The 24,449-nt window shown below is 41.0% G+C and overlaps 1 protein-coding gene across 7 annotated transcripts in view; it reads left to right on the forward strand.

The window, feature by feature from the left end:
• PARP4 (poly(ADP-ribose) polymerase family member 4) overlaps window positions 1-24,449 on the forward strand; it is a 165,351-nt gene that overhangs the window by 101,648 nt on the left and 39,254 nt on the right. For all 7 annotated transcript variants that reach the window (XM_080662135.1, XM_080662138.1, XM_080662139.1 and 4 more), the window contains 10 exons: window positions 1,213-1,350; window positions 7,233-7,428; window positions 8,780-8,847; window positions 9,440-9,627; window positions 12,419-12,518; window positions 14,366-14,536; window positions 15,036-15,116; window positions 15,795-15,875; window positions 16,884-16,979; window positions 17,970-18,092. In XM_080662135.1, coding sequence (XP_080518261.1) covers window positions 1,213-1,350; window positions 7,233-7,428; window positions 8,780-8,847; window positions 9,440-9,627; window positions 12,419-12,518; window positions 14,366-14,536; window positions 15,036-15,116; window positions 15,795-15,875; window positions 16,884-16,979; window positions 17,970-18,092 — 1,242 coding nt within the window. The remainder of the gene's footprint in view (window positions 1-1,212; window positions 1,351-7,232; window positions 7,429-8,779; window positions 8,848-9,439; window positions 9,628-12,418; window positions 12,519-14,365; window positions 14,537-15,035; window positions 15,117-15,794; window positions 15,876-16,883; window positions 16,980-17,969; window positions 18,093-24,449) is intronic.

Consider the following 24,449-nt stretch of genomic DNA (forward strand, 5'->3'; position numbering starts at 1 on the left):
CAAAGGGGCAAGCACACCAGAATGGAAAGACTCTGTGACCATTTTATAAGTTACCATTTTATAAGTTACCACATTGCCTTTATGACTTTAAATCCTAACATCTACATTTTTAAAGTGTTTTTTTAAATTGTTTATTGAGCCCTGACCGGTTTGGCTCAGTGGATAGAGCGTTGGCCTACGGACTCAAGGGTCCCAGGTTCGATTCCAGTCAAGGGCATGTACCTTGGTTGCAGGCACATACCCAGTAGGGAGTGTGCAAGAGGCAGCTGATCGATGTTTCTCTCTCATCAATGTTTCTGACTCTCTATCCCTCTCCCTTCCTCTCTGTAGAAAATCAATAAAATATATTTTTTAAAAAATTGTTTATTGATGTTTAGGGAGAGAGGAAAGGAAAGAGAAAGAGAAACATTGATGTGAAAGTACAACATCAATTGATTGCCTCCTGCACACTCCCTACCATGGATCGAGTCTGAAAACTGGGCATGCGCCCTTGACCAGGAATCAAGCCTACAACCTCCTGGTGCACAGGATGACACCCAACCAACTAAGCCACGCTGGCCAAAGTTTAAAGTAATTTTATATTGGCCCAGGATGGGTAGCTCAGTTGGTTAGAGCATCATCCTGATATGCTAAGGTTGTGGGTTTGATCTCCATTCAAGGCACATACAAGAAGCAATTAATGAATGCATAAATAAGTGGAACAAGAAATACTGTAGATATTTCTCTCTCCCTCTCTCTCTCTCTGCCCCCCTTTCCCTCTCTCAAATCAATAAATAAAAAATATTTTTAAAAGTTTAAAGGGATTTTATATTTATAAAAATATATTTTTAAAAGAAGATATAATTCTAAGATTTCTGTTGAATTTTCCATTTTGCTATTCTAAGTTATGACCATCTGATATACTTTCTGTTATCTCCAGAGAAGTCTAACTGAATTCACAAATCTATCATCTTTGGACCCAGGGTTTGAGACTGTTTCAAACTTACCTAAATTTGACTATATAAACCTTAGAATATCAGGAGGATAAGTGATAAGATAATGGTCACACTTCTAAAACTTACAGTTCATAATTTTAGAATTTATTACTACATTGTTGATTCTTAGTGGAGTTATATAACTTATGCAAGGCTTTGCTACCTGACAGGTAAGTGCATATTGATATTATAGTATTATTCCATTACTTACTTTGTTGTCATGGCTGTTTGTTTGTAGGTTACAGACTGCAAAGCTGTTGTTAGCACTGTGGACAGGAGCTCCTTAGACAGCAGTGGATTTTCTCTCCACATCGGTTTGTCTGATGCATATCTCCCAAGAATGTGGGTTGAAAAACATCCAGAAAAAGAAAGCGAGGTATTGTCCTTTTTACTTAAAACTAGCAAATTATTGAAAAATATTTCGGAATAAATTATTTAAACTTGTAAATTATTGCTAGTTTTTAAAACTAGCATTATTAAATGAGCTCTCCCCACCCCAAGATTCTGCAACTAAAAATACTGATGATATCAAGCATGACAGACAGGTTTCGACCTCAGATGTGGCTTAGTTCCTTGTAAAGATTGTAATTTTTACCTTAATCCCCCCGAAAAGGAAAATCTGCCTTCACATATTACACTGATTTGCCTGTATAGTTTTTATAGCTTTTAAACATTGATACTATAAAAACAGATACAAAATTATTTATGTCCATACGATCATTTTGTATGGCTGAGACAAAGAATCTCTTCTTATTAAAATAAAATTTGAAAGAGACATCAGCAAGATGGTTGAATAAAATGTCCCTTGCATATATTTCCCCACGAAAAATAAATTGGCATCTATCTATCCATTCATCCTGCCTGTGTAAAAGGTTTGAGATCCAGGTAGGAGATTGTGAAATCCCAGTGCAGTCCAAGACCTGAGGAGAGTCATTTTGCACCCAGGCGGCCCCACCCAGGTAGCTGACTCACTGACCATGGTCCCAGTTGATGAAATAGAAGAAGCTTCATGTCCCTGAGAAACTAGCTATGGCCTGGTTTGGCTTGGGCCTGTCATCAGCACCCTATGCCATGGGACTCAGGGGAAGTCAGATCCATCTGTGCATCAGGTAATAGGCATATAAGATTTGGTCCCAGCTGTGGACCCTGATGTGGCCAATGAACTGGCTCTAAGCACTAAGGGACCCCCTGGAGATAAGGCCCGCCACACTCAGTTAACATATAAAAATCAGTCATATTTCTGTATACTAACATTGAACTTACTTTTTTAAAAAAACAAACAAACATATTTTATTGATTTTTTACAGAGAGGAAGGGAGAGGGATAGAGAGTTAGAAACATCGATGAGAGAGAAACATCGATCAGCTGCCTCCTGCACACCCCCTACTGGGGACGTGCCCGCAACCAAGGTACATGCCCTTGACCGGAATCGAACCCGGGACCTTTCAGTCCGCAGGCTGACGCTCTATCCATTGAGCCAAACCGGTTTCGGCTGAACTTACTTTTTTTAAAAATATATTTTATTGCCGAAACCCGTTTGGCTCAGTGGATAGAGCGTCGGCCTGCGGACTGAGGGGTCCCAGGTTCGATTCCAGTCAAGAGCATGTACCTTGGTTGCGGGCACATCCCCAGTGGGGGGTGTGCAGGAGGCAGCTGATCGATGTCTCTCTCTCATCGATGTTTCTAGCTCTCTATCCCTCTCCCTTCCTCTCTGTAAAATATCAATAAAATATATTTTTAAAAAATATATTTTATTGATATTTTACAGAGAGGAAGGGAGAGGGATAGAGAGCTAGAAACATCGATCAGCTGCCTCCTGCACACTCCCTACTGGGTATGTGCCCGCAACCAAGGTACATGCCCTTGGCCGGAATCGAACCTGGGACCCTTGAGTCCACAGGCCAACGCTCTATCCACTGAACCAAACAGTTAGGGCAACGTTGAACTTTCTGAAAAAGAAATAAAACAAACAGACTGTCAAATTACAGCAGGAAGGCTGGGGAGTGTTGGGGAGGGGGGGAAAGAGATCAACTGAAGGACTTGTATGCACAACCAATGGATACAAGACACTGAGGGGGTGGGATGAGGGCATGCAACAGGGGTTAGGGGAGGCTGGGGGAAGGTCAAATGGAAAAAAAAGGAGATATATGTACTACTATGTGTAATACTTTAAACAATAAAATAAAATTTAAAAAATAAAAAAGAAATAAAACAATCTATTTACAGTAGCATCAAAAACAATAAAATACTTAGAAATAAATTTAACCAAGGAGATGGAAGATCTGTACACTAAGAACTATAGACATTGATAAAAGAAATTGAAGAAGACACAGATAAATGAAAAGATATCCCATGATGGAACCACAAAATGCCATGAATAGCCAGAGAAATCGTGAGAAAGAAGAGCACAGCTGGAACCATCACACTTTCTGATTTCACAAAGCTACAATAATTATAAAGACACATAGACTATTGGAACAGAATTGAGAGCCCAGAAGTAAACCCATGCATATACGGTCAATGAATATTTGACAAGGGAGTCAAGAATACTCAATGAAGAAATGATAGTCTTTTCAATAAATGGTTTTTAGGAAAACTAGATATCTACATATCTTTTGAAATTGGACCCCTGTCACACCACTCATAGAAGTAACTCAAAATGGATTGAAGCCTTAAATATAAGTTCTAAAACTGTGTAACTTCTAGAAGGAAACATAGGGAGAAGCTCCTTGACGTTGGTCTTTGAAAGATGAGACAGAGGGCCGAAAACCAGGACTACAGGCTTTATTAGAGGAGAAGGACCCTGCCAGGCTGCCTTGCAAAGGAAGAGAGCACACATGCAGGAGTGAACACGCCTTTTTAGGGGAGGAATGGGAAGGGATGGGGCTTAGGGTACTTGGCACGCGCTGATTGGTGGTTTCATATAAGGCACGTGATTAGGCACTTAGGTACTTAGGAATCAGGGGCTTAGGGTATTTGGCAGGTGCTGATTGGTGGTTCAATGTACAGTCCATATAAGGTGCCTGGTTAGGTGCTCAGGAATGTCCAGGCCACAGGTGCAGTTTACGTCATACTCTGTCCATCAGTTGGGAGAAGGGAGGATCTATCAGTCTTACTAATGAGTTTTTGGATGACACCAAAAACCCAAGCAACAAAAGCAAAAATAAACAAGTGGAATTACAAAAAAAGTTTCTCCTGCACAACAAAGGAAACCATCAACAAAATGAAGAGGCAGCCTATGCAATGGGATAAAATATTTGCAAACTACAGTCAACCCTCAGTTCTCCAATGTCTCCCATCTCAAACAATTGGGTTTCATGGAAAAAATGTCTCAGTTGTTGACCAAAACTTCAGTTTTGGACCTGACAACCCTTTCATGCTGATACCTCAGGGCAAAAAAGTATCTCTCAGGCAATAAACAAAGCAGAAAATGATTTTGTTGCTGGTGAAATCATTAGCACAATTTTAAAACAGGAAGAGGCCATCAAGTGTGCTAATGTAGCTAAGGGTGTGAAAGTGCTCACAAAACAACAATCACAAGCAATTGAAGAGGTAGAAAAACGGTTGTTGATTTGGATAAATGAAAAGCAGTTAGTTTGTGACAGCATTTCAGAAGCAGTGATGTGTGAAAAAAACAAGAAAGATTAAAACAAAGAATCACTTGTGGGTCCCGGAACAGATTAATTCCATTTACATTATTTCTACTGGGGAAAAATGATTTGGTTTTTGGACAAATCTTCTTCTTGAACAGCTTTCCAGAATGAATTAAGTTCAAGAACCGTGGTTTCACTCTCTATATATCTTATGAGGGGTTAATATCTAAAATATGTAAGAAACTCATACAACTCAACAGCAAAAACACTAATAATCTGATTTAAAAATAGGCAAAGTACTTGAATAGACATTTTCCCAAAGAGGATATACAGATGGCTAATAGGTACATGGAAAAAAAAATGCACAACATCACCATGCAACAGGGAAATGCAAATCAAAACCACAAAGAGATACCACCTCACACCTGTTTGAATGGCTATCAGCAAAGAGACAAAAGACAAGTGTTGGAAAGACAAGTGGAAGAAAAGGGAATTCTTGTGCATTATTGGTGGGAAAGCAAATTGGTGTAGCCACTGTGGAAAACAGTTGGGAGGCTCCTAAAAAATTTAAAAATAGCACTACTGTATGAAGCAATCATACTTTGGGACATATATCCAAAGAAAATAAAATCACTATCTCGAGGAGATATCTGCATCTCAATATTCATTGCAACATTATTCATAATAATCAAGACATGAAAACAATTTAAGTGTCCTTCGACTGATGAATGGATAAAGAAAAAGTGAGATAGTTAGAAATTATTCAGCCATAAAAGAGAAGGAAATCCTGCATTTATTATGCTAAATGAAATAAGTCACATAGAGAAAGACAAATACTGTATGATCTCACTTATATAGGGAATTGAAAAAAGTTGAGCTCATAGAAACAGTTGAATGGTGGTTGCTTGGGGTAGAAATGGGGAAATGTTAGTCCAACGGTACTAACTTCTAGTTATAAGATGAATAAGTTCTGGGCATCTTATATACAGCACGATGACTTGGCAACTTTCAATTATATACTTGAAAGTTGCCAAGAGAATAGATCTTAAATGTTTTCACTACAAAAAATATATATATAGTTATATGAGGTAATGGATATGCTAACTTACCTTATTTTGGTGATCATTTCACTATATATATATATATATATATATATATATATATATATATATATAATCATCATCACATTATACATCTTCATTTTGCACAGTATTATATATATCAATTGTATCTCAATAAAGCTAAGAGAAATTTATTTTAATTTTTAAAATTGATTTGAGAGAGGGAGAGAGGTGGGAAAGAGAGAGAGAAAGAGAGAGAGAAACATCGATTTGTTGTTCCACTTATTTATATTCATTGGTTGATTCTTGTATGTGCCCTGCCTGACCGGGAATGGAACCTGCAACCTTGGCTTATTGGGACGACACTTTAACCAACTGAGCAACCCGGCCAGGGCTAAGGGAAAATTTTTAAAAATTGAAATTTACATGATAGTGGTTGTACTTTAAGTATTGGTTGATTAATAAAATAAAAGATAATTATGTATATTTTAGTAATCACAATAGTATCTATATTCCTTTTAGAATAGTACAGTATATATATATGTGAGAAAACACATATTATTTATTCATTCTGCAGTCAGTGTTCATACCATATAAATTTCTAGATATTAATTATATATTTATTTTTTACCTCTCAGGGGTTTATGGACTGACTGTATATTGGAAACTCCAGTTCTCAGATTCTACTTTTTTATTTGAACTCATATTGTTGAATAAATCTTACTCTTTTTATTTGTATAGTATTATCTTTTTTTTTTTTAATATATTTTTATTGATTTTTTACAGAGAGGAAGGAAGAGGCATAGATAGTCAGAAACATCGATGAGAGAGAAACATCGATCAGTTGCCTCTTGCACACCTCCCACTGGGGATGTGCCCGCAACCAAGTTACATGCCCTTGACCGGAATCGAACCTGGGACCTTTCAGTCCGCAGGCTGACGCTCTATCCACTGAGCCAAACCGGTTTTGGCGGTATAGTATTATCTTACCTGGCTAAAAAGTTTTCAAATTTTATGAGAACTTTTCCAATAAAAATGACACATGTTTATGCCAAATTCTACAAACCCTAGCTCTCTATATATCTTGCTTTGTACCTTAGAGAGGTGCCTGAAATATTGGTAGCATATAAACTAAATTCTCTTCCAAATGCCACATTTGAGCATGGTAAACCAATAACCCCTTTAGTCACAGGAATAAGCACAATTTAATTCATCTTTTCTGTAAACATGGGTTTTTGTACATGGGTTTTAAATTAAAAACACACACATGTCTACATTAGTGTGTTTATGTCTCGCCCTATGAGGCTCGTAAGATTTTTGTACCAGCTGTTCCCATGACAAGTGGCACCTTCCCACTAGAGTCAGAGATCTAGGGAGAAGCACTATGCCTTAGCCCAGGGGGTCTTCACTGGTTTATAAGGGGGCCATTCTTTACCCTCTGTTACTCTATCCCAATCACATGCCCATTGTTTAGAGAGATTGTGTGGGTGGGTTTTTGGATCAAAATTTTGTGGTCTTTTGACACATAAGTGCTTCCCAATTTGAAAAGCCAGACCAGTTTAAGTTATAAGAAGTGTCAATCCAGCACCTTTTTCTCCTTTTAGGCCTGCATGCTTGTTTTCCATCCAGATCTTGGCATCACCCACCCTGACATAGCTGAGGGGAATGAAGTGATTATTTGTCTTGACTGCTCCAATTCCATGGAGGGTGTGACATTCTTGCAAGCCAAGCAAATTGCCTTATATGCACTGTCCTTGGTGGATGAGAAACAGAAGATAAATGTTGTCAAGTTTGGCTCAGGTGAGTGCTCTTTGACTGAAGTCCATAGTATGCTTCCTCCTTAATATCAGCATATTCATGGGTAGAGACAACATCTGTCAGCATCCCTGACTTCACCTTTGGCGGGTTCTCACATAGCATAACATAGTGTTCAGGAACTCTGATCCTGGTCCCTGGGTTCATGTCCCAGCTCTGCCACTTACTAGCTCTAGGTGTCACCTTGGGCAAGTTACTTAAACTTTTCATGCCTCTGTTTCCTCATCTGTATTCTGAAGGTAATAGTCTCTACCTCACAGTGTTTTTATAAGGAGTAAACTAATGTATGTAAAGGATTTGAAACAGGGCCTCATTCAAGTGCTATCCTATATAATAAAGAGGTAATATGCAAATTGACCATCACTCCAACACACAAGATAGCTGCCCCCATGTGGTCAAAGATGGCCACCACAAGATGGGCGGCAGGGAAGGGCAGTTGGGAGGGACTAGGCCTGCAAGGGAGGGCAGTTGGGGGCAATCAGGCAGGCAGGCAGAGGCAGTTAAGGGTGATCAGGCAGGCAGGCAGGTGAGCGGTTAGGAGCCAGCAGTCCCAGATTGCGAGAGGGATGTCCGACTGCTGGGCATCCCCCAAGAGGTCCCCGATTGGAGAGGGTGCAGGCTGGGCTGAGGGAACCATTGCAGGCTGGGCTGAGGGAACCATCCCCCTCCGTGCACAAATTTTGTGCACTGGGCCTCTAGTATAAACATAACAGTCATTATCAGCTAAACCAAACACAACACCCTTGTTGTCATGAGTATGAGGGTCCCAAGGATATGGACAGAACATTTGAAATTAGCACAGTAGTAGAAAATGTATAAGGAATAATCTCAGCAAGCAGCAGATCAGCCTATTAGAAGACAAGTAATGCCATCTGGAGGTGAGGGGTCAGGGCCTTCTTAACTACTAGAAGAAGACACTTTAGAGATGAGAGAAGGACCACAGAGTGGAGTGAGAGGATATCATGTCCTATTGGTTCTTCTCTGTCATGTAGCAGAAGGCCCAGCCCCTGCTACATGAAGGAGTCAGAATTTGCTACTGCTGGAGGCATAGGTCATGGAAAGAGAATATGTACCTCTGGTGGCCAAGCTGCCTGTGCTATAATGATACCTGCATCAGACTTTACATAAGCAATCTGCTACAAGACAGAGTCAACACAGATAATTTGACTCAGAACCTTTTGCACAGTAAAGTGCATAGTTTGCACTAGAATTTTATTATTTAAAGAAATATTGTAGTGAGTTTTTATATGTTAAAAATTATCAAATATTATTGTTTGTTGGTGGTCAATAAAGTGAATATTTAATGGTAGCACCTCACACCAATCTTATTATACAGGTTACAAGGAGTTATTTTCATTTCCGAAGTACATCACAAGCAATAATATGCCAGCTGAGTTCATTATGGTGAGTAAAGGCACTTTCCTTTGTCTCCTGAGCCTGTTTCTATCCAGTTCTAGTGGTATTGCCCTGGAGATCACTGTCAGAACAACCCCAGTCCTTCCATTTTGTATGTTGGTGGGCTCTTTTATTTGACTGATAAAATCAATATGAACTCATTGAAGAAAATTTGGAAATTAAAAAGAGTAAAAAGGAAAAAAATCACCCATAGCCCCACCACCCAGGTACAACCAGCATTAACAGTTTTGCAGTGTTTTCTTCTGTCCCTTTTTTTCTTTGTTTTAAGTGGAGCAAGCTCAGAATAACCAGTCACCACTTCAGTCTAGGATGACAGGCCCAGGGGTGTTCGATGTAATATTTCTTTGAAAACCATTAAAAAAGCAGATAAGTGCCAATTAATAATATTGTAGTTACTTTGTAACATGAAATAAACTCAAAGGTTGTAAATGTAGTTGTTCTATAAATGTGTAATTAGGGAAAAATACCTTTTCACTGACGATACTTCTAAACTCTTATTGAAAGACTTGTTCAGTAAATGACTAGAGTAAATAGTGAATATCCCCAAAAAGGGGTAAATAATTTTTCTCATTTCTTGCAGTCTGCCTTGCCTACCATGGGAAACACTGACTTCTGGAAAACACTCCGATATTTAAGTTTACTGCCCCCTTCTCGAGGGATACGGAACATCCTCCTCATTTCTGATGGTCACCTCCAGGAGGAGAGCCTGACTCTGCAGCTTGTGAAGAGGCATGTGCAGCACACCCGGCTGTTCTCCTGCGGTGTCGGGTGAGTGGGAGGTTGTCACTGTGAAGGCCACAGTGAGAGGCAGCCTGCAAGCAGGCATCTTGTTGTCCCGCACAGGGTTCTTGGCAGGTGTGACGTTGACACTTGTGTATAGAAGGTGTTTAGGGTACAGATGTGGAGCTCTGGGCTGTGAGCCAGACTGCCTGGGTCTCACCCCCAAGCCAGCTTCTTATTAACTGTGACCTTGTACAACTTGCTTAATCTCTATACAATTAAGGTGTTGATGCAAACACCACTTTTTTTTTCTTTATGATTAAGGTAAATGAACTCACGTATAGAAAGCACTTAGACTGGACTGGCCCATGGCAAGCTCCAAATCAATGTTAGTGTTATTTTGCATAAAAATCCAAATTTCCAACTTATTGAGAAGCCCATGGCAGTTTCTGATGGGGGTTGAGGGCGTCTGCTGCCTCAGAGGCCCCACCTACCTGCTCTGCTCCTCACGACACCTCACTGGTGAGCTTTCTGTGAGGTTTGCATTGTCAAACCCTGAGATGTACAGAGAATCTATCTTTGGGGAGGCTAAACCTGATTGTTGGAATTAACCCCCTCTCAATTACAGTTAGCTTTCCTGGTTGAACTGGGTATATGGTGTAAATACAAGGAAAACACCAAACTAAAGGGGCTGGACTGGTCTTTGCACGAAACATGCCTGTCCTGCACCTCCCTGTGCTCTCCCCCTATAGTCACCATCCTGGCAAGCGGTCACCAAGTCTACCCTTCCCCACACTGTGCTGTCCTAGGCCCCTGAGCTTCTGCAGTGATCTGGGGCCCTCGATGCCCCTGGATGGCCCTTCTTGCCTGCACAGAGGGCTCTTCTCTCTGCCCTTCCTCGGTCCCAGCTCCTAGTCCTGTTCTCTGTCATCTGAGGCCTAACACGGCATCACATTCCAACTAGGAAATGTGTGCAACCCATAACGAACTCCTCTAGGAATTGTTCCTAACAGGACTTTACCTGAATAACTTGCACCTGTGGACACTGGGTGGCCAGCTATAAGCCTGCCACAGGGAGGTGTCTTCTTCCTGCCTTAGTCAGCACCATATTTCATCTTCCTGGTCCCAGCAATACCTGCCTGCTCCCCATACTGTGTGTTGGGCCCCCTGTGCTGTGGTTGGGTTCAGACACCTCAGTACAGAAAGCACGGTGTCTTTGCTGAGGGTCTGTCATGGGACAGACCCTGCTCAGCTCAGGCTGCAGTACTGTGTGTGGGATACATACAGACAGACAGCAATCCAGAACCTCAAGGGGAGATGGGGTGCTAAGTGCCAGGAATGAAAGAAAGGGGTTGTGAGGGGATGACTTTGTGCTGGTTGACATGACCCAACCTGAGGGAGCAGGAATTGTTACTGACTTTCTATCCAGTTTTTAGGATCTTTCTAAATGTTTCTCCTCATTTTATACATACTCACTTGTGTTCAAAAACTCCAGCAAGATGCTGTGAGTTCTCCAGGCGTAGAGACCCTCCCACCTGCCATAGTAACAAGTTGTCTCAGAGTCCATCCACAGGAAAGGTTCCAAGTAGCCTCATTAACTGATGGAATTTATAAAATACAGATAAACTCCAGCTGAGGGATTTTCTAATCAGTGTTGTAATCACCACCATTTAATTTTTTTTTATTTTATTTTATTTTTTTTATTTTATTGATTTTTTACAGAGAGGAAGAGAGAGGGATAGAGAGTCAGAAACATCGATGAGAGAGAGACATCGATCAGCTGCCTCCTGCACGCCCCCCACTGGGGATGTGCCCGCAACCCAGGTACATGCCCTTGACCGGAATCGAACCCGGGACCCCTCAGTCCGCAGGCCGACGCTCTATCCACTGAGCCAAACCGGTTAGGGCACCACCATTTAATTTTGATGGCTGAAGACAAATCTGATCATTATCATAGACTAAAACATGTTTCAGACATAACTTTCTTAAGCTCTTTTTCTGAAAAGTTATTGATCATTTAATATTTCAGGAGGAAACTATAAGAAAATCATTCTTCATAGGTGTAGAATTATTATCGAGAGAAATTTAATAGGACGTTGTCATGTAAATGTCAGATTATCTTTGCTAGAATGAGAGTCACTTTTTTTTTTTTTATAATATATTTTATTGATTTTTTTACAGAGAGGAAGGGAGAGGGATAGAGAGTTAGAAACACCGATGAGAGAGAAACATCGATCAGCTGCCTCCTGCACACCTCCCACTGGGGATGTGCCCGCAACCAAGGTACATGTCCTTGACTGGAATTGAACCTGGGACCCTTCAGTCCACAGACCGACGCTCCATCCACTGAGCCAAACCAGTTTCGGCTAGAGAGAGAGTCACTTCTTTATAGCTTTTGCTATCTAGATGTGGATCAGATTTCAAGATGTAGACTTTATTAACACTTTTGCCAGTTCTTGGCCTTTGGAACCAATTCAGGTAGTTTTGACAGTCCTTGAAGGTAGGTTGATCTTTGTCATTATTCTGGTACCTTTTGGGGGGTTTTCAAAATCATCTGCTCCCTCCTTCGGTAAATCAAAGTTAAGAATTTCTGCTTTCATTCTGTTGTGAGAGAGAAATAAGCCCTCTGATGTGTGGGAGCTTAAGTTTCCCAAATCTTGTGATATTTCATACTGTCTGCCATCTATTTTATCTCCTGAACCTTAGCTAAAGAAGAGTAAATTATTCTGCATGTAATGTCTTCTTTTGAGTTTTGAACTGTGTCAACCTTTTTAACTACATGGACTTCTAAAATGTTTCCAAATTTTCTTTTAAAATAATACCTGTGAAATGTGATCAGTTCTACAGCAAATCGTCATATCTTAAGGACTCTGTCCCAGTGTGGTGCTGGACTGTTTGAATATTTTAACTCAAAATCCAAACATAGTTGGAAAAAACAGGTACGTTTCTCAAACATCTTATTTCTAGTCTTATGTTTACTTGTGGGAATGTTATCTTTGCACAGATCTATTGACAGTAAACTGTGTTTTCATTAATGGAAATGGGAGCTGGAAAGAGGCAAAGACATTGAGGTGTGCACCCCACCCTTGGTGACCACTGATCTTCCACCTGGCAGGAGAATAGTGGGAGCAAAATGGGGTCATTCCCCTAGCTAATAGTTTGATTTCTGCTCTATAAAGTGTCATAGATTAATTTTTAAAAGTGAAGTATTAAACATGTTTTGATAAAATTAAAAAAATTTTAAACTATAAGATAATGTTTATTTAGAAAGTCTCAGAGGTAGAAGTGAGTGGCAGAAAAACTGGGCTCAGGAAACAAGCCACAGTGGCAAAAGAAGAGCCCACGGAGCTTAGGAGAAAGAGTAAAGGAAACTTGCCTTGGGGGGAGAAAGAAGTGGAACAGAGGGGAGAGGTGTGGGCATGCTCCCGGCAGGGAGAGTGCCTAAAATTAATTTTTATTGTGGTAAAAGATACATAAAATTTACCATTTTAACCATATTTAAGTGTACAGTTCAGTGACGTTAAGTATATTCACAATGTTATTCAACCATCACCACTATCCATCTCCAGAACTTTTTCATCTTCTCAAACAGAACTCTGTTCCCACAAAACAACTGCACCCGGTCGTTGTGGCTCAGTGATTGAGCATTGATCCATGAATCAAAAGGTCACCAGTTGGTTTCCCGTTCAGGGCACATGCCTGGGTTGCAGGCTCAATCCCCAATGGTGGGTGTGTAGGAGGCAACTAATCGATGTTTCTATCTCTCTATACCTCTTCCTTCCTCTATCTCTCAAATCAATAAAAACATTAAAAAACAAACAAACAAAAAATAATAACTTCTGATTCTTCCTCCCCAGCCCCTGGCAGCCACCCCTGTACTATCAGTCTCTACAAAGTTGACTACATTAGATACCTCATATAATTGGGATCATACTGTATTTGCCCTTTCATGCCTGGCTTATTTCATTGGGCATAATGTCCTCAAGATTCATCCATGTTCTAGGATGTGTCAGAATTTTCTTCCTTTTTAATGGCTGAATAATATTCATTGTCTATATCTACCACATTTTGTTTATCCATTTGTCAGTAGACATTTGGGTTATTTTCACCTTTGGCTATTATGAACCATGCTGCTATGAGTATTAGTATACCAGTATGGTTTGACATCTTGATTTCAAATATTTGAGGTATATACCCAGAAGTCGAATTGCTGAATCATATGGTAATTTTATATTAAGTTTTTTTAGGAATTGCCACACCATTTTCACACAGTGGCTATACCATTTTACATCCCCAGCAATGTACCAGGGTTCCAATTTTTCTACATTCTGGTCAATCCTTTTTTTCCATTTTTTGTTTTTATATTAACCATGCTAATGGGTGTGCAGTTGTATCTCACTGGGGTTTTGACATGCATTTTCCTAATGACTCATGATGTTGAACACCTTTTCATGTGCTTATTAGCCATTCATGTCTCTTCTTTGGAAAATTGTCTGCCCAAGTCTTTGTAGGATTAATTTTTGTAACTGGAATCTATGCCGGAGCTATATATTAGTAATTAACTAATTAACTAATGCAATAATTTTAGGCTGTTATGTAGATTTAAATTATGTGTTAGTGCTGTTATTAAAAATTCTACTTAAAAATCTTTTTGGAAAGTATCCTCCAGCAGGAAGGAGGAGGGAAGAGCTATAAGTCTCAAAGGATAGAATGTAAAGTTTAAGTATTCAGGAACTATTTTCTGGATACAGCATTGAAAGAGAAATAATTCTTCATTTACAAATAGATAGAAGACCAGATGACTCGGTCACGATCCCCAAGCTGCCACTCAATCTCCGTGAAGTGGCAGCAGCTCAGTCCTGATGCACCTGAGCCTCTGCAGGGCCCGGCCCAGGTGCAAGCCTTGTTCCACAATGACCGGCTCTTGGTCTATAGCTTTATTCCTCATTGTACTCAGGTAAAGAGTTACACAATTTGTTTTACTGTGGGAAGAGCAATGTATTTTGCTAATAATTTTTCTGTTTTTACCCCTCTCTTTCTTCCCTAAATCAAAATATGCTGACAAATTTTCTCTTTCCGGGACTACAACAGGTGGTTAACCAGGGCCCTGGAGAGCCTTTTAATTTCCCTTGAAAGGAGAGAGGAAATCACTGACCAAAATACTGTGGAGTAGAGCCCTAGCCAGTTTTCTCAGTGGTTAGAGTATCGGCCTGCAGACTGAAGGGTCTTGGGTTGATTTCAGTCAGGGGCACGTACCTGGGTTGCAGGCTCAATCCTTGGCCCTGGTTGGGGCACATGTGGGAGGCAACCAATCCACATGTCTCTCACATCCATGTTTCTCTCTCTCTCCCTCCCTTCCACTCTCTCTAAAAATCTATGGAAAAAATATCCCCGGTGAGGATTAACAAAACAAAACCCCAAAAAAGCTAATAAGGAATTTTCTTTTTCTGTTTCAGGCAACTCTATGTGCATTAATTCAAGAGAAAGAATTTTCTGCAATAGTATCAACTACTGAACTACAGAAGACAACTGGAACTGTAAGATTCCAAACTTAAACTGTGGACCCAGTGCTTGAAAGCTAATAATAATTTTACATTTTCATATAGAATGTTCAATGTGTTTCCTTTGTTGTTGCTGTTTTTCTATGTTGACATTTCAGTACCAAGAGGACACCTCCTGTCAGTAGCAGTTCTTCATCTGGGGTTCTTGATTTTAGATGTGTCCATATGGACATGAATAACTAATTAAATTTGGTATTTTATGCATGAAAAATTTTTAGGGAGCTTCTCATAGATGTCCATGACTCAATAAAAGTTAAGTACCACTGGACTACCTATGTTATTTTAAAATAGTAAATAACAGTAGTAGTCTAAAATAAAACATATTTATTGAGGCTATGTTTGTTTTTTCTACCTTTGGATTAAAGGCAAATGAGCCATGGCCAGGTGCTCATTGTTTGGTTAGTTAGAGTGTTATTCCGTACACCAAAAAGGTTGCGTGCGGTTCAATTCTGGGTCAGGGCACATTCCTCGGTTCTGGGTTCCATCCCTGGTTGGGATGTGTCCGGGAGGAAACCAATCGATGTTTCTCTCTTACATCGATGCCACTCACCCTCTTTCTCTCTCTTTCTCCCAAGTTGGTGAACATATCCTTAGAGTGAGGATTTAAAAAATACATATGACATTTGAATTATTTTTCCTTTGCTGGTTAAACAGATGATTCACAAGCTGACAGCACGAGCTCTGATTAGAGATTATGAAGATGGCATTCTCCACGAAAATGAAACGAATCATGAGGTTTGCTCTTTTCATAGCAAAAACCATTATGTTTTGTTCATGGCTGGCTCTTTAGAAATTGACTTATCCATGGACATGGAGAGTGAGGCTAGCTGAATGGAGGTGCATACAGTATTGGGGGCATATATTGTCAGGTCTGGGGTGCAGGGTGCTCTGTAACTTCCTGAGAACTCTGTGGTAATTGTACCTATCAGAGAGGCCGGAAGAGGGCTTAAAGGGTGTCTATCAATGGAGCTCTCAAGTGTAATGGTCGTATTCCCCTCTTCCTGGTGAAGAACCAGGTGCAGGATGGGTGGGTGACCTGCCTAAGGACACACAGCAGAGAAAAAGCCACCTTGCTCCCTCTTGGCTGAGCTGATGAGGCCCCTGGCTGGGGATCCCTCTCAGCCAGCCAACCATCACGGCCCTGCTGGTCCCTCCAAGCTCTGGTCTTAAATGAGGTTAAGAGCGTTAGGGCTCAGTGCCATCCCCAAAAGAAAGTACCAGTATGCCACACAGGGCCCAGATTTCCTTGCAAGCAGTTATAGCTTGTGATAAGTGGCCTGTGCCTTCAATGCTCTCCTTTACTGCCCTTCCATTAGCAGCCTTGAGTTTTGTTTTGCTTACATCCCTCTTACCTCTGGGGTCACTGACCAGCTCTGCCACAGACAGTCCTGAGCAAGTCACCCTACCAGTCCACGCTGGAGAGTCTTATGTAGAAAACAGGAGGCACAGACAGTCTGTAAAAGATTTCAGAAGCTCAGCACACTCCAGAGTGAGAGTTCTTTGTAATCTACAAAGGGCTCTATAAATAGAATTATTCCTTCTATGACTTGGCTGCTCAGTCCAGTAGAGAACATTTAGTCACCAACTTGAGATATTTAGATAGGGCTATTGACTCAATATTTAGTTTGAAATTCTAGTTAGGGGATGATTTGCTTTTTATAGAAAAAGTCTTTTAGATTAATTAATACTCATTTAATGAAAAATAAAACAGGACATGTTTGCATTTCTTTTATTCTATCATAGATGAAGAAGCAAATCTTAAAATCTCTCATTATTCAACTCAGTAAAGAAAACTCTCTCATAACAGAGTTTACAAGCTTTGTGGCAATTGAGAAAAGGGTACGTATTGTTGTTAACTCATGGTTATTTTCTTTGTGTTTACATATTAACAAAATTACTCTTAGTCTGTCACTGAAAATATCCATGTCCTGGGCCTGTGACAGACAGGGAGAAGAGAGGTGGAGGGTCATCAAGCCAGGACCTCAGTGTGAGGACTCATGGTGACCTCTCTAAATGAGATGCATATTTTATTATTTGTAACTAGAGGCCCAATGCACAAAATTCATGCAAGGGGCTCGGCCCTGACAGCCATGCCAGCTTGCCTTGGCCCTCACAGCCCCGGCTTCATCCAGGAGGACGTCCAGTCAGTCATTCAGCTGTCTGGTCTAATTAGCATATTACACTTTTATTATTATAGATGATATAATTATTAATTAGTTACATGTGTACTTTTAAGATTTACTACAATTTTGTTACTTTTTTGGCATTTCTCATCTTTTATTAAGCTAAGATCTTCAAAAAATAGAAAAGGCCTGGGCTTCCCCTACCCTCTCTCTGAAAAGCCCTTTCTCCTCCATAAATATAAGGCACTTAGTTCAGCACCTGAGCCTAGGAAGGGTTTAGTAAAGAGGAAAGCCACTCACCCTGGCCAGTTTGGCTCAGTGGATAGAGTATCGGCCTGGTCAAGGGCAAATACCTCGGTTACGGGCTTAATCCCCAGCAACTAATCGATGTGTTTCTCTCACATTGATGTTTCTCTCTCTGTGTCTCTCCCCCTCCCTTCCACTCTCTCTAAAAAAATAAAAAATAACAATCCATGGAAAAATATCCTTGGGTGAAAATTTAAAAAAAAGAAAAAAGAGGAAAGCCACTCAACTAAGGACGTCTGTCTTCTCTGCCTCTTTCTCTCTCACTTTTGGCCCAGGACACAGGATCCAATCTGACAACCATACATATTCCAAACCAAACATTCTCAGGTCTTTAGGATGTATAATAATCATTTCATTTGATAATAGCTGTTTTGTTTTATCTAATTGTGATTCAATATAGGATGGTAATGAGTCACCTTTTCCTAATACTCCAAATATTTTGGAACTTATTGCCAAAGAAGATGTAGATTTTCTGCCGTACATGAGTTGGCAGGAAGAGCACCCCAACGCCAGTATACAACAGGTAAGTATTAATTACCACATAGATTGGTATTATGTTTCCATATTTTTATGGTGGTGAGGGGAGCCCTTTGCTAAAATAGTAACTTTATTACTTGTGTATGCAGAATATATATACAAACATTTGTACATTTATAAAAATGCTATTAATAACGGAGGAAGTCACCATATATAAATGTAGCTATAAAGTACAAAAAAGGGAACAAGTATGGTTCTGCTTCATTCATAGACAAATAAACTGTCACACAGAAAGCTATAGTCATTTACTCTCATTAATATAGTAAGTTTGCCTGAAAGTAGTGATAAAGTCTTACCTAATAATCTAAATTCACCACCAATGTGTCTTAAAGTTTATAGTGCTTTATACCGTGGCTTTACAGCCAGAGATATACTAGAAATTGACAAATGTGACTTAACTAAAAATTGTAAGGCATATTCAAAAGCAAAGAAACAAGACAGTGCTTTCAGGTATCTAGGTTAGCGAAATAAAATTGCCAAATTTTAGGAATTTAGAATCTAAGGGACAAAATTTGTGAGGAGAGGAATTTTTGGAAAATACAATATAGGCAACATTCATTTTCTTGGATCCATTTTAAGGTTATGATGTCAGTTAAGGACATAAAAACACATTAGATGTCACTTGCTTTGCTCATAAAGTCATGTTTAGTATAACTTTTAAAAATATTTTTATCAATTACAGTTTACATACAATATTATGTTAGTTTCATGAGTACAACATAGTGATTAGACATTTACATAACTTACGAAGTGATCACCTGATAAGTTTAGTACCCACCTGGTACTATACATTTTACTAATGTTTACTATGTTTTAAGATGGTAAATAAAACACAACATCAACAAAACCACAAATGTTTCCTTGTATGAGATGGGGGAGGGAGAAGGGCAGTGGGTAAATAAACCAACATGGTACTGAAAAGTTAACATGGAGGGAGTTTTTGAATGGTGTTTCCAAAAAGTGAAAGCAATTTAGGCATATGATAGAAAAAATCCTAAGACAGTGATAAACTGAGAAAAAAAAATATTTTCACCAAAGACAGATTGATTTCCTTAATATATAAAGAACTATGAATTAAGAACAAAATTAGTCATTCCAGCGAAAAACAGGCAAAGGGTTTGATCATGAATAAGAAAATAATGCGATTCTTAAACAGGAGAAGATGCTCAGCCTCATTGTGGCTAAGAGAAATGCAAATTATTTTTTTAATTTCTTTATTAATTAAGGTATTACATATTTGTCTTTATCCCCCCATTACCTTCCCAAACCACCCCTACTTATGCCCTCACCTCCCTGTTGTCTGTGTCCATTGGTTAGGCTTATATGCATGCATACAAGTCCTTTGGTTGATCTCCCCTCCTTACCCCCACCCTCCCCTACCTTCCCTCTGAGGTTTGACGATCAGGTGGATGCTTCCCTGTCTCTGGATCTGTTTTTGTTCATCAATTTATGTTGTTCATTATTTCCCGTAGATGAGTGAGATCATGTGATATTTATCTTTCTCTGATATTTATATTTCGCTTAGCATAATGCTCTCCAGTTCCATCCCTATTGTTGCAAATGGTAAGAATTCCTTCTTTTTTAGCGCAGCATAGTATTCCATTGAGTAGATGTACCACACTTTTTTAATCCACTCATCTGCTGATGGGCATTTAGGCTGTTTCCAAATCTTAGCTATGTTAAATTGTGCTGCTATGAACACAGGGGTGCATATACCCTTTCTGATTAATCATGTTTCTAGCTTCTTGGAATATATTCCTAGAAGTGGGATCACTGGGTCAAATGGGAGTTCTATTTTTAGATTTTTGAGGAAACTCCATACTGTTCTCCACAGTGGCTGCACCAATCTGCATTCCCACCAGCAGTGCATGAGGGTTCCTTTTTCTCCACATCCTCACCAACACTGTTGTTTATTGATTTGTTGATGATAGCCATTCTGACAGGTGTGAGATGGTACGGCAGGGGGGCAGTTGGGGGCGATCAAGCCGGCGGGGGGGGGGGGGGCAGTTAGGGGCAACCAGGCCGGCAGGGAGGGGGCAATTGGGGGCGACCTGGTCGGCAGCAGGGGGCAGTTAGGGGTGACCAGGCAGGCAGGCAAGTGAGCGATTAGGAGCCAGTGGTCCAAGATAGTGAGAGGGATGTCGAGGGGTCCCAGATTGTAGAGGGTGCAGGCTGGGCTGAGGGGACACCCCCCCCCCATGCACGAATTTCGTGCACTGGGCCCTCTAGTTTTAAATAGAGAAGGAAACTCTGCTACTGACCATGAAGGAGTAACAGCATGCAGTTAGGAATTGGATGTATTCTCCAACCTTAAACAACAATATATATACTATATACTAGTATATATAATTTGATTGGACAAAATATATGAACCGGTGGCTTTCGGATAGAGCAGAACAGTGATCCCTTAGAGATGAAAACAAATGAAGTTGAGTCCTATATTGTTAGCTCACTACCTGGGAAGAGTCCCCAGCCAATAGCCCAAGGATAATAGACCCGAAAACAACCTGGTAGTGCCTCTGAGTGAGGGGGGACAGAGTGAGTGGGGATCAGGGAGACCAAAGTGGCTAAGGTTAAGAGGTAAAGCACTGGCATAGAATGGGACCTGTGGAGGGTTCCTTTCTAGTCCTTGGCTGAGGCCTAATTAGGATATGTGGGAAGTAAAAATCGAGGCTAGAGAAAACCATAAGAAAGGAGAAGCAGGTGGAGTGATCATTATGAAGCTCACACAGGGTCAGAAATAGCTTGCAATCCCACAGCCTATGTGGAAAGATTTCCATACAGAGCTCTCAGAAGACTATTGCCCTAGTTGAAGTGCTTTACCAGAGGATCTAGACCAGGGGTGGGCAAACTTTTTGACTCGAGGGCCACAATGGGTTCTTAAACTGGACCGGAGGGCCGGAACAAAAGCATGGATGGAGTGTTTGTGTGAACTAATATAAATTCAAAATAAAAGGGTACGGTCTTTTTTTTTTATTTCAATAGTTTTATTCATTTCAAACATTTTACAAGAAGAATGTAAACACTAATTATTATAATTTGAAACTTCAAACAATGGAGGAATCATAGCACAATAACATACCTTATATTGAAGATGGCAAAGGCAAAATAAAATTGCCTAACAAAGGAAAGGTACAAAAGCCTTTCAAATTAAACTTAAATATAATAAAATAATTTAAAACTAAAACAAATAGAAAAGAACAAAATGTGTAAACAGTAAATTAAACATTTTCTTTAGTGCAACTTCCAAATTATGCCCGGGACGTAGATGTAGATGGCAATGTAGACTGGGTTGAAAGGTTTTTGGTCTTTAAAACATCAGCTTCAGTGGGAACAGTGTTGTTGGTCTCCTTTTTAGCTAATGCTCTGATACTGTGCTCTCCAGGGGCGTGTCTCCCTACATCACCACAATAACGTGTCTACGCATTCCCAGGGTGATGTCGGGGGACGCGTCCAAGGGCATTACAAGGAGCCTCTGGAAGATTGAGAGGTTGTTCCTTCTACTGAATGGGCGGATATAAATCCACCCACTCAGAAGAAGAAGCTGCGGCCGTGTTTCCCAACGTTGCCATGTTAACACTGCTGCTGGTGAAGGAGCAGAGGGGAGAGCAAGAGAACCCTCCGTTCTTTCAGCTCCGCGGGCCGGATAGAACAGCCTAACGGGCCAGATCTGGCCCACGGGCCGTAGTTTGCCCACGGCTGATCTAGACTAAAGCTATTCTCATCCCACCTTAAGACTCAAAAGAATAAAATTATTTCAAAATAACTGAACTATGTACCATAACCAAGCCTAAAACAATGTAAAGGGACTTTACTATTTTTTCAGTACTTCAACAGTGTAAAATTCACATGTTTATTATCCATTTAAAAATTACCAGGCAGTCGGAGAAGTGGAAAGATGACCCATAATGAGGAGCAAAATCAATCAATAAAAACAAAACTAGAAATCCTATATAAAAAAGATGTAATATGCAAATGGTCATTACACCGTGAAGCGTAACGACTGACTGCATAACTACTGGATCACGGATCAGCAGGAGGGTGGGGCAGCGAGCTATGAGGGAGGGCAGAGAGCTACAGGAGGGGGCAGGGCAGCAAGCTATGAGGAGGATGCTGGGGGAGCTACAGGAGGGTGGGGCACTGGGCAGAGAGCTACTGGAGGGTGGCAATGAGCTACTGGTGCATAGATTCGTGTGCAGGGCTACTAGTTAAAATATAATAAAGGTAGTAAACAAGGATATTAAGTTAGCTATTATAAACATATTATTTTTAAATTTTTAATTGATTTTAAAATGTAAATTTATTGGGGTGACATTGGTTAATAAGATGAGATAGGTTTCCAGTGTACACTTCTATTATACAAGTTCTGTACATTGCACTATGTGCCCACCACCCAAAGTCAAATAATCTTCTGTCACCATATATTAGGGCTTTTTCACTTCAAATCCCCTCACCCCTTTCCCTCTGACAATCACCACACTGCTGTTTGTTTCCACAAGTTTCAGTTTTGTATCCCACATGTGAATAAAATCATATAGTTCTTAGTTTTTTTTCTGACTAATGTCACTTAGCATAATATTCTCAAGGTCCATCCATGTTGTTGCAAATGGCAGTATTTCATTCTCTCTTATGGCTGAGTAATATATGTACCACATCTTCTTTACCCAGTACTCTATTGAAGGACACTTTGGTTGTCTCCATGTCTTAGCCAACGTGAATAATACTGCAATGAACATAAAGGTGCATATATCTTTGCGAATACATGTTTTCAAGTTTTTTGGGTATATACCCAGGAGAGGGATTGCTGGGTCATATCGTAATTTTGTTCTTAATTTTTTGAGGAATTGCCACACTGTTTTCCATAGTGGCTGTACCAGTCTACATTCCCACCAGCAGTCTACATTCTCCACCACCTCTCCAACACTTGCTATTACTTTTCTTGTTGATAATAGCCATTCTAACAGGTGTGAATGGTATCTCATTGTAGTTGTGATTTGCATTTCCCTAATTACTAGTGAGGTTGAACATCTTTTCATATATCTGTTGGCCATCTGCATGTCTTCTTGGGAGAGGTGTCTGTTCAGGTCCTCTGCCCATCTTTTAATTGGATTCTTTGGTGTTGAATTTTATGAGTTTTTTACATATTCTGGATATTAAACCTTTATCAGAGCTTTTGTTTTCAAATATCATCTTCCATTCTGTCAGCTGCCTCTTTGTTTTGTTGTCAGTTTATTTTGCTGTGCAGAAGCTTTTAGTTTTATACTAGAGGCCCGGTGCATGAAATTCGTGCATGGGGGGGGGGTGTCCCTCAGCCCAGCCTGCATCCTCTCCAATCTGGGACCCCTCAAGGGATGTCCGACTGCCCATCTGGTAAGATCGGGTCTAAACAGGCAGTCGGACATCCCTCTCACAATCCAGGACTGCTGGCTCCCAACTGCTCGCCTACCTGCCTTCCTGGTTGCCCCTAACCGCTTCTGCCTGCCAGCCTGATTGATGCCTAACCGCTCCCCTGCCAGCCTGATTGATGCCTAACTGCTCCCCTGCCAGCCTGATTGCCCCTAACTGCCCTCCCCTGCCAGCCTGGTCACCCCTAACTGCCCTCCCCTGCCGGCCTGGTCCCCCCCAACTGCCCTCCCCTGCAGGCCTGGTCCCCCCCAACTGCCCTCCCCTGCTGACCTGGTCACCCCTAACTGCCCTCCCCTGCCAGCCTCATTGCCCCTAACTGCCCTCCCCTGCAGGCCTGGTCCCCCCCAACTGCTCTCCCCTACAAGCCTGGTCCCCCCCAACTGCTCTCCCCTGCAGGCCTGGTCACCCCCAACTGCCCTCCTCTGCTGGCCTAGTCACCCCTAACTGCTCTCACCTGCAGGCTTGATTGCCCCAACTGCTCTCCCCTGCAGGCCTGGGTCCCCCCCAACTGCCCTTCCTTGCAGGCTGGTCCCCCGCAACTGCTTTCCCCTGCAGGCCCGGGTCCCCCCTAACTGCCCTTCCCTACAGGTCCGGTCGCCCCCAACTTCCCTCCCCCGCAGGCCCGGTCACCCCCAACTTTCCTCCTCTGCCAGCCTGGTCCCTCCCAACTGCCCTCCCTTGCTGGCCATCTTGTGGTGGCCATCTTGTGTCCACATGGGGGCAGCCATCTTTGACCACATGGGGGCAGCCATCTTGTGTGTTGGAGTGATGGTCAATTTGCAATTACCCTTTTATTAGATAGGATATTACTCTTTTATTAGATAGGATAGTCCCATTCATTTATTTTTACCTTTTCTTTCCTTGCTTTGGGGTCAAGTTCACAAAATGTTCTCTACGACCATGGTCCATAAGTTTAGTACCTATGTTTTCTTCTATG

The sequence above is a fragment of the Plecotus auritus genome, assembly GCF_963455305.1.
Source record: "Plecotus auritus genome assembly, chromosome: 3".
Classification (NCBI taxonomy): domain Eukaryota; kingdom Metazoa; phylum Chordata; class Mammalia; order Chiroptera; family Vespertilionidae; genus Plecotus; species Plecotus auritus.